Genomic DNA, 10,940 nt, shown 5'->3' with positions numbered 1-10,940 from the left:
CCATTCTTCCTTCCTACCTGCTCTTCAGGATCTGGGGCAAAGAGCACCTCCTCCAAGAAGCTGTCTCCACTCTTTCTTCCTCTAAATGCTCTTTCTCTTACTGTGCATCCTCTCCTGTACGCAGGCAGCACCCCTCCTACCAACATGGAGGTAAGACCCTTGAAGACAAGAACTAGCTCTCCTCTGTCACCTTGCATTTACTGTATCTCAACGGAGATCCAAGGTGTGCAAAAGAGCACTATTAAAAGCTAAGGGGGTTTTTTATTAATAAAATATGTTTATGCCTTTACAGTTTACTATCAGTGGAAGCACTAAGGCATGAACCTAAATAATCATAAAACTCAGAATAAAGTGCCTACCATAGTCCCTAGTGCTGAGAAGGAACTTGTTCAACAATTATTGAGTACTTAAAGCGGCGACTGAATATATGAAAACGTATGGTCCATCCCCATCCCTCCCATCATTCTTATCCTGCTTCATTTTCACACCTACAAGCATGTCGTATACTTATCCATTTGCTCATTGCTTACTTACCCCACTAGAGTGAAAGCTCCAAGAGGGCAGGGACTTTGTCTTACTCTCCACACTACACCCAGAACCACACACGGTACCTGGCACATAACGACTGGTGAATAAATGAATGAACGAGTACTTAGCACAATGCCTAATGGGTGTAGCAATAAGCTTTTGCTAACTGATTACTTTTGGGAGGACCATAACCAAAGAAAAGGTAAAGTGCTGTGGAAATCCAAAAAAAGAAGTATTACCAAGAGGGAGCAGGAACAGCTCTGCAGAAAAGGTAGCAATTAGGCTGGGCTTGGAAAGAGAGGTCTGTTATGTACAGTAGAGAGAAGAAAGGGCAGTAAGACAGGGATCCACAAAATGACACCTATTCAGAGAAGGGTGACACTCAGTTTCAAGGCAGCAAAAGGTAGACGAGTCAGGAAATAAGCTGGAAGAAGACCTCCCGCCCTCCCCCCACGCACACACACAAACACACACCCTGTTCAGATTATAAAAGACCTTACCTATCAAGCTAAGAAGTTTAGACTTTGTTTAGTGGGCACCAGGAAACCATGGAGGGTGTTCTAAATTGTCCCCAAAATGGGGTCCGCACAGAGTAAGCAATTAAAGCAATTGAACAAGCTCTTCTGAACTGAACCACACCTGAACAAACAAGAGGGCAGAGGTGATGCACTACATCTTACTGTGTGTTCTCGGGGTTTTCGGCTGGAGAACGGTAGAGTTTAAAAATACAAAATAGGACACGAAGAATAAATGCCGCCTCAAGGGGCACCCGAGATGGTCAGCTGGTTCCTCAGAGAGTGCCTTCCTCCTCCTCCCTTCCTGGGAAGACAGAGAGGTTTCACTTGTCTGCCAAAAACATTTGACATAGAACACAAGAGACTGACCTTAACATTGAAACGAAAGCATGTGAGGAAAGGCAGAATCCAGGGAAAGGACATTTGTAGGACGAGGTGCCCCTCCTCCTGAGCTGACACCTGCTGCTGACTGGAAGGCAGGAAAGAGCTGCGCTCCCAACAAGAAAGAAGCTAAGCCACTAACCCCCCAGGGTCCTCGCCATGTGGACGAGGGCTGCAGGCACACCACCACCTCCCGGCTGGGAACCAGAAACCCACCGCAGGTCTGTTAACTGTGGCTGCCGAGATGACAGCTGCAGATCATCCAAGATGGCAAGACGCTAGAATGACCCGACCCACAGCAGCAGGGGAAGGCCAGATGCCAAAAACTCACCCCTCGCCCTTGAGAAGCTGCCAAGAAACCGCTCCCCCGGAACAGGAGGTGCGTGTGTAAAACGCTCAGGCTGCACTGCACCCATCTGGACGCCTGCTAACAGAGGACCGACCTTGCAGGGAACAGGAAAACCTGGCTTCCAGCTCAACCTTGCCACGACTGAGTCGTGTGACCTGGGGCAACAGACATAACTTCCCTGGGTGTCAGCTGCCTCCACTGTGAAAAAGGCAGGCTGGATTCAATGCATGCATTTAACGGTTGCCAAATGCCAACCATCAACAGCCCCCTGCCATCAAGGAGCTCACATTCCAATTAAGATTTTTTCTTCAGTCATTTTCACCATCATAGTTTTTTTTTATTCTACAAAAATAAGTCTCTTAACAGTATCAGCAGACATTTGTGCAAGGTTCGAGGCAAAGACTTTTTGCATTCACCTTGAAAACAACTCCAGGTCGGACACTACACTGTTTTAAAGAGGAGGAAACTGAGGCTCGGAAGGGCTTAAGTGATTCGCCCACGGTCATCCAGCTGCAACTTAAGGCAACTGGAAATAGGTCCCCTTTGATCAACAAGAAGATTCTGGCTTCTAAAACTTAAGGAGGAAAATGGCAACTGAGGGCAGTGGGGAATGCTTTATTATACACAAGGATAATTAAGGCAGATGGTGCGTTACGCCCAGACTCATTCTTGCCACAAGCTGCTAGGCAGTCTCTTGGTTTCTCCACACTAGAAAGAGAACCCACAAGCTTGAGCAAAACTCTTCCAGGCAGCCAACACATCTGCCCAAAGGGAAGATAGGATATGACATGACTGATCCCAATCATCTCCGTTTCTCCAACGGCTTCAAATTAAGTCATCTTTGTAGAGTAGCATGACCATTTTAATTTTTAAAAGGATGGGGGGAGGGGGGACTCTTACATATTTCACAAAATGAAATAATCATCCGGAGAAACAGAAAGATACAGAACAGAACGATCTTCTTCTCATCAAAATGTACTCCACTAATTAACGGCCACTGGTCTCCAAAGAGTCGCCCCTCGACTAGTTAATAAAGCCCCATTATATTTCACTTGAGATGTGAACATTTACATCGCAAAGGGAGATAAATGAACTGCAGGATTCAAAAACCTTCCTTCGGTCGCTCATTAAAATTCTGGTCAAAACAGATTTTTATTTATATGATACATTAAAGAATATTATGACAGTACTAATATGAAATCTGTTCTTCACTGCCACGGATTTTCTTTCGTGTTAAGTTACCGTTTCTTTCCACTAGTCTTGTTTTAACACCTCCACGGAATATTTCTCTGGTGAGTGTTAGCAAGGAGAGACGGCCAGAAAGCAGAGAAATGAATTTTAACCGAAACACACGCTGACATTTCATTTACAAGCTCCTCACCCAGTCCACGAGGAGGGGCACAGTTCACCTTGCCCCTGGGACCCTCACACACACACACAGGAGTTTTACTGAAGGGACATAAACAATAAATAAATAAGGCTTGACTTAAAGTTCTATACTCCTGCCAGCCAGGTTTTGGCCTCCAACACTAACTTCAGTCTGAAATGCCCACGGCCAGGCTCAAATTCCATCAGAAAATAACCATGGACAAGGAAGGCACTTTCTCTCCACCCTGCCCGACTCCCAACCACCACACACCCCAATTCCCCAGTTGTCTCACTGGGGCTGAGAAACTCCAGAACCATCTGAAAGGGTGCCCTGAGGGATCAGATGGAGAGACACTACCAGACAGTGTCACACAATGGAATGACATCACGGGGCTTGGGCAAATCACCCAACCATGGAACTTCGAAGTCCTGAGATGCTAGCTGTGGTTCTGCTTCTCACAGCCAGATGACCACTCTGAGCGGCCTCCCCTTCCATAACAGAGAGGAGTTACAACGTGATACCCCCAGAGGACAGCACACTGGCAGAGGGCCCAGATCTGGAGCCAGGTTGCCTGGGCGGGTCCCTTGCACCACTTCTCAACACATTTGCACCTTGGTTTCTCCGTCTATAAAATGGAGATAATACTACTACCTATCTCATAGGGCCTAGTGAACACTAAATGAGTTAATACACGTAGTGTCCTCACAACAGTGCCTGGCACATAAATTCAATTAACGTCATTATTATTAGTAGACCTCTCACAAGATTGGTGTGAGAGCCTAACAAAAATAACAGTAAAAAGAGTAGGTAACACATAGGTATTATCTGGCACAAGGTCTTTTTTTAAAGTACTTTACCTTTATTCATTTATTTAATCCACGTAAACACTCAATGAGATGGGGAAACTGAGGTTCAGGGAATTTCAATGACTTGCTCAAACTCACGCAACTAATGAAGGGCACAGCCGGGATCTGAAGCCAGGCTGTCGAGGTTGAAAACAATAATAATGATGAAACCAACAGTGATAAATGGTGGTGGTGATGGTGATGATGAGTTACGAGGCCCTCGCCCCGAGCCAGGCTCTTTAATCCTTCACAACGACCTTCTGAGGAAGATACTGTCATCACTCCCATTCTACGGATGAGCAAACTGAGACTGAGAGGAGGTAATTTGTTCAATGTCACAGGTCCTGGGATTCAGATGGAGATAATCGGAAAGTCCTTTGTAAAGTGCGTCATAAAAAATAAGGTACTGTAATGAAATCCCTAGAATTCCATGGAAAGATGTCCTCCCCCGGCTGGCTTAATGTTAGTTCACATCTAAAAGTATGACAATTCACCTAAAATATCTCAGACTCTGGGTTGGGGGTGGGGGTTAGGGTGATGGGGAGGATATGTGCGTACACACTTGGACAAGCTTGAAAAATATTCTGTCTCGTTTTCAAGTCGAATGTATCGCTGAAAAATCAAACGCCGGAGGATATTAAAATGAAATACTGTCTTTAATCCTTAAAAAGCAGGGGTGGGGGTGAGGGGTAAAAACAAGTAGGAAGAGGAAACAGGTCAAACCCATGGTTTGACCCAATCAGGGGTTTTTCCAGTTTTCCTCTAGGGTAATCTGATCCTAGTTCTGGGTGATCAAATGACTAACCTGGAAATTTGAAGATTCACACTTACGGAAGAAACAGCAATTCTTCCAAACCCAGGAAATACTGCTCATTCTGTGAGCCTTCTGAAATGTCAAGGATCACACAGAGTTTGGAAAACAACCTTTCAACAGTTAAGACAGTCTCAAAGTTTGTACTCAATACAGAAATAATCTAACCTCTTTGGCTCATTAATTTTTATTATTTGCTTAAGCGTTAGAAAAAAATGCCTTAAGAAAGTATTTCCCTATATTTACTTAAGAGATTTGTGTTTTCGTGAAAGAGAGAGAGAGAAAGAGAGGAAGGAAGGAAAGAAGGAAGGAGAAAGGGCGAGCAAGAAAAAAACGGAAGAATCGCATGGAAAAAAGGAAAAAGGAAGAAAGAAAGGAGGGAGGGAGGGAGGAAGGGAATCGCATAGCAGGCTCAGACCTGAAGTTCTCAAAATATCATCCACAAATGCCAACTTTTTCTTCATTAATGTGCAAAACTATTTCTCCCTTTACACAACTATAAGGTGCCACTTCTGGGAGACTGTACTTAAAGAAATAAACTGAATTTGCTTAAAGCCACAGCCCTTCCCTTTATGATCTATAATCAGAAGCTTTACCTTTTCCCCTTTCCTCAAAAGAACGCCAAGGCCACAGAATACAGATAAAGTATTCCTTCCAATGTTATACAGGAAAGAAAAAGTATGATTAAAAAGTGCATATTTACCATGTAAGCCATAAGCCCTTCAGATTTCATCTCAGACGCATGCAGCTGTATTCCCACAGCCACACCTGGCAAGCTCAGTGAAAATTACGTTAGCGACAGACTTCTGAAAAAAGTGAAGGCCTAGCTCAAGCCTTTAAGCAAGTCTTATAGTACCACTCTAACAAGCTTACAACATTTTCAGAACTTCTCCACCCAGACACCAGCACTTGCACAAAGCAGCAGCACTGTGGGTTTCAAGTGTGCCCCGATTTACCCAACCGACCTGTAACCAAGACATCCACTGCCTCCTCTGTCAGATTTAGGGCTTCAAAGGTCTATGAAGTTGTTTTTCCAGGAAAGGACAAGCTGTTTACTTAAATTCTATTCCTCCCCATAAACTCCCAATTTTAAGGCCTCAAAAGAGTGCCCTTCAAAAAGAGTCGCAAAGAAATGTCCAACTTTTCCTGATACGATCTCGGCAATGTTTAAAAAATAAATAGAACACTTGCATAAATATCGCAACAGAGAGAGCTGTGTCTTCCCATTAAGAATGAGACGCGTCCTGCCCCAGCTGGATGCTCAGAACCCACCTTAGGGTGGCTAACTTCCAGACACATGGTTATCTCAGAGCACGTGACCTTGCCTGGCCTCTCACAGCCACAGGCCGTCACCTCGAAGGAACGGTGTGCACCAGGTTTCAATGCTTCATTGCTAGTGCTCTGTTTGAAACTTGAAATCCCTGGCAACCATCTCTGAGTGCTAAAATCCTATTACCGCTTCTCCTACTTACCTTGGGTTGCGCTCGACGAGGAAATGCAACTTTGGGGTCAATCTGGGAAAAAAAGGAAAAGTGGGAATCAACTGCAGGACTTTGAGGAAAAAAAATATATATATATGATTAATCACCTAATTATTAATCACTCATTTCTCAGGCTTATACCCCAGCTTTTAATAACTTCTCAGGCAACTCAAAATTTTTTTTAAAACTTTGACCCAAACTTTACTGGTCCCTCTCAAAATGTCATAAATATAGCTAGCCTTTCTGAAATGTCCTACCATGTATTTCAATGTGTGATGCTGTGAATAAACCAGATCTCTCAGGCCAGGGCTTCTTTTCCACAGACACTGAATAGTAAATGGTACCAGCATCTAATTTGCAATGCATGGCAGGGAGAAAAGATGGAAAGATCATCACTGAAAAAAACCATACCCTGAAAATTAAATATAAGAATCTTCCAGCAGGAGGTCACTGGATGGTACATCTCCCCAGTAATAACTCAACAACACAGGAGAGGAAAGAGATTCCAAAAATTTTTTAAATCAACAACATCCAAAAACTCCCCAAAGACATCCAACAAAATACTCTGCTTGAATTAATTCATGTGTCTTTGCAAAAGTAAAGTAACCTAAGATTAATCGAATGAATAATTCCTTCTGTAGTTATATCTCCAAAAAAAAAAAGTATGTGTCAAAAACTATGGTGCCTGATTTGGTTCTTAAAAAAATAATAATAATAAATTAAAATAAAAAGAAATACATGAGCTAAGTCCACCTGGATTTTAAAAATCACAGGGGTTAAAACAATCTATGAGCAACCTAAACCCAAATTAGAAAAGAAAGGCCACTGTGGGGAAAGATTAAAAAGAAAAATTACTGAAAAAAAGAAGTCAGAATGTATTGTAACAATTAGGGTATTCCCCTACCCTAACCCCAATCCCAGTGGAAAAACATCCTCCACCCTAGGTTAGACACAGAACACAGAGTCTCAATCAGGGGCTGGCTTTAAAATTCAAAACAATTCCTACTGAAGCATTTGAATTTAAATAGGCTGACTTAAGGGGGAGAAAGTTGCTGGATAGAAAACATGGGGAGGGAAGAAACAAAAAATATTCTCATTGTTGGTTTTCATTAGAATTCTAAATGTCACGAATCTTTGGGTGAAATTCATTGCGGATAGTGGCATGAATATTTGTACAAGTTATTTATTTATAGGCTATGACTTTCATATTAAAAATTTCCCCTTTCAAAATGTAACTAAACCTTGTTTTCTGTCCTGCCGTGTTAAAAAAAAAAAAAATAGAGTAATGCTTTGGGAAAAAGCACAAAGAGGGGAAAGGCACTCTACAGACTTAACATCCCTAAGGACCCCAGCGGGCAAGACATACAAAAATGTACCACTTTTATTAAAGTAGTTTAAAGACCTAACAAAAATCTGCAGCATGTTTGTTTTCTACCTTTAAAGATCACCTGAGAAATGAGAGATTACTTTTCAAACACTGAAAGAGACCGAAATCTCTGTTCTAGGAAACTACCTTTTCATCGAGATTAACATTACCGCATCTACAGGTGTATTCAGCACTGACTAGAGCTGTCTACGAGAGAAATACAACAGGTGTGGGTTTCCATTCTGTTGACCAAACGTAAGACACATCTGTCTTTTCATAAACACTCTCCCGAGGTCTTTTTTTTTTTAGCTGACCAGCACACAATTGCAATAAGAAGTCATCTTGTTTGTTGGGTAAAAGATGAGAGACGTGTAGAGAGAGAGGCCAGCAGCCGGACGGGGTGCGGATCAGAAAAGAGAATGGAGTGCTAAAAAAATGTCTAAAATTACAAAACTGAAAGCCAATTCAGAATCCCTGTATTGCGTGTTGTGATAACAGCGTGCTGTACAACAATGAGAGTTCTTCAGTGTGCAAAGTTTACACGCTGAGATCTCTAAGGGAGAGAACAGGTCAAGATTAGTATGGCAAATCCCAACCTTTTGCACATCCCTGTCAACTATTTGTTTTTAAACGAACGAAAAAGAAAACTACCAAAAATTAAAACATTAGTTAGTTAGGTACAGCTCTACTTACTGTAGCTACAAATCCTCTAGGAAAAGACTAGGGTACTATTTTGGATGTGAACGGCCGTTACCTAAACAAAGCTTTTAAGGTAACGGTAAACAAGATCCTCTGTTTCCATGTCAATAAACCAACCGCTTCTGCCTCCTGCACTGAACGTTGAAACAAAGTCAAAAGCTAGGTTATACTAAATAGTGACCAAAACACGTCTATAAACAATTAGGGAGGGAAAAACTGCAGGCTTTGCACCAGATACTGAGGGATATGACCCACCAGTCACCTTAGAAACCAAATACTATTTACTCCTATCCAGGGTGGGGAGAAGGGGTGGTTAATAATTTCTCAAATGTGCTTTGAAATATTTGTCCTCTTTAATTTTGCTAGCTTTCTGAAATGTCTAGCTAAAAAGTCAAAGAGTAAAAAAATTCTTCAAATATCCATCATCACCCTACAAGAGATCATCCCTGAAATTAAATGACTTAAAAGTGCAAAAAAGATAGACCAGAGACTATGACAAACCCAGTACAATTCATAAAGCAACCTAGAGTGTGTGGGGTCTTTTCTGGGGAGTAGGGGCCATGCATCTGACCTCTGATCACAGAAAGAGTAAATTTGTAAAATCAATGCAGGTGCACCAAAGGTGCCCAAGTTTTTCTTTTCTTCTCTTCCATTCAATGTTAAAGCCAAGAGAGACTTGGAAGATCACCTCAGGTCCACTCTGTTTATTTTAAAGAAGAGGACACAGGCCCAGAGGCAGGGAACGACTTGCACAAGTTCAAAGGGGACAGCTGGGACTAGGACCCAATCCCTTGCCTTGTCCTACTACCCTACCACAGAGAAGTGAAGTCCCAAGCAGCCCAGCACAGCATCCCAATGTCACCTCAGGGCCCCTGCTTTGGCAGATGTATAAAAACCATGGGGAAATTCTAGAAGATATAAAGGAAAAGGAGGAAAAAACAGAGCTAACACAGGGATCTAAATAAGACATTATGCACCCCCATTAAACGTATTTTATACTGAGACTGTCTTCCCTTCCTCTTCTGACCTGTACCTAGAGACTTCCCCCCGCCGCCCCCACAAACACACCTCAACACCTGGCTTTAAAACCTTCTAATGCTATAAAAGTACCCACACTCAGAATAAAGGATCTGAGAAAAAAAAGGAAAAACAAATCACTTTGAAATTCAAGGCCTTATCAGCCTTAGATTGATTTCACGCCATCTGGAGTCACCCACTGGACACCCTGGGAGAGTCTCCTTTCCTTCTCAAATCCCATTCCAAATCCAAAGTGCCCCAAGAGGAACCTGTTGCCTGGACCTGGGATTAGCGCCCCCTCGCCTCCTTCCATCCCAGTGCCCGTCTGCCCCAGTGAAGCCGGCTGTGCCTTCTGAAAGCCAGTTCCCACAGCCACAGTCGGCAATGCATGCTGTGCTCAGCTGACAAAGAAAAGTTGCCCTTGCTCCGTGGTGGAGTTTCTTTGCATGGTCCCTTAGCCGGGAAAATAGCCTCCCCCCACAAGCCAGGCCCTCCCCCAAGCCTGCGCTTGGCAGCTTCTGAAGCTGCTGTGGGGCAGGCTCTAAAAAGAAAACCCCAAACCCTGTCATGGAAGCAAACTTTAGAGCCAACTCGCAAGCTCTGCTTAAAAGTACCCAGCTCTCAGCATAAAAGCAAAAGAAGGCACTGTCCCTTTAAATGAGGCTGTCAATGCCCAGACCGGTCCTGTAAAGGGTTCGTGAACGACAACAACGAAATGCAACCTACCGTCTTGGAATCTAACTCATGGTGGGGCTGACCTAATACTTTATCTACACTTGCTGGGTCTGCGAACGTGACGAAACCGAAGCCTCTGAAATGAGACAAAGAGGGAGAAAAACAAACAAGAAAATGTGACACCACTGAAAGCAACAAGGAGTGAACCCTAACGCAGAATGGAGAGCAAAAGTTGCCCCCAAGCCCCCCACGGTTCTCTCCCAAAGCCCCTCGAGTCTGCGGCCCTCCACCTCGCCAGAAAACACACCAAGGTTAATGGGGGAAGTGGAACGGGGGCCGGGCGGCTGGAGGTAACTTGGAAAAAGCTGGTGTCTCCACTCTTTCGCCACCTCAGTTTCCTCTCCTCCTCCCTGCTCTTTCTTAACGCTTTGTTTTATTCCGAAGAAAACCCGGCACTTACAAGAGATTCATCTAGCTTTCTAAGAGGGGCTTAAGAGTTTGGGAAGCTGGGAATGTGGAGAAGCATACATTAAAAAAAAAAAAAAAAACTATGTGGAAAGTGAATGAAGCTAAATGTCATTTTAAACAGGAGAAAAAGAAGCGACGGGGAAATAAATGACTTAAAGCGGAGAGGTGGGTATCTCTGTATCCAGAGTTTGAGCCCCAATTTACAATAACCTTTGGGGTTATGGGGGCGGGGGTAGAATAGAGCGACGTTCGAAACCAGCCACATGCCTGAGCCCCATTCTAAATCCGCTTAGCTACTTCCGAAGACACCTCCAAAAATAACACTTAAACTTTGTTCTAAAATAAAAGACAAAATCCAGAAGGGAATGGTTTACCTGGAGCGTTTCGTAGTGGGATCTCTCATGACCATACATTCTCTAATTTCTCCAAATTTGCT

The 10,940-nt window shown here is 43.4% G+C and overlaps 1 protein-coding gene across 1 annotated transcript in view; it reads right to left on the bottom strand.

Moving 5' to 3' along the window:
- Positions 1 to 10,940, bottom strand: part of MSI2 (musashi RNA binding protein 2) — a 333,055-nt gene that overhangs the window by 321,731 nt on the left and 384 nt on the right. Inside the window, exons 2-4 of the mRNA XM_015599259.2 lie at positions 10,879 to 10,940; positions 10,088 to 10,172; positions 6,271 to 6,312 (exon numbers count right to left, since the gene is read on the bottom strand). The exon at positions 10,879 to 10,940 is cut by the window's right edge and continues 15 nt beyond it. Of these exons, the coding sequence (XP_015454745.1) occupies positions 6,271 to 6,312; positions 10,088 to 10,172; positions 10,879 to 10,940 (189 nt within the window). The remainder of the gene's footprint in view (positions 1 to 6,270; positions 6,313 to 10,087; positions 10,173 to 10,878) is intronic.

This window comes from Pteropus alecto, unplaced genomic scaffold (genome assembly GCF_000325575.1).
Source record: "Pteropus alecto unplaced genomic scaffold, ASM32557v1 scaffold98, whole genome shotgun sequence".
Lineage (NCBI taxonomy): Eukaryota > Metazoa > Chordata > Mammalia > Chiroptera > Pteropodidae > Pteropus > Pteropus alecto.
Note: the sequence above shows the minus strand (reverse complement) of the source record. Positions and strands in the feature narration are given on the sequence as shown.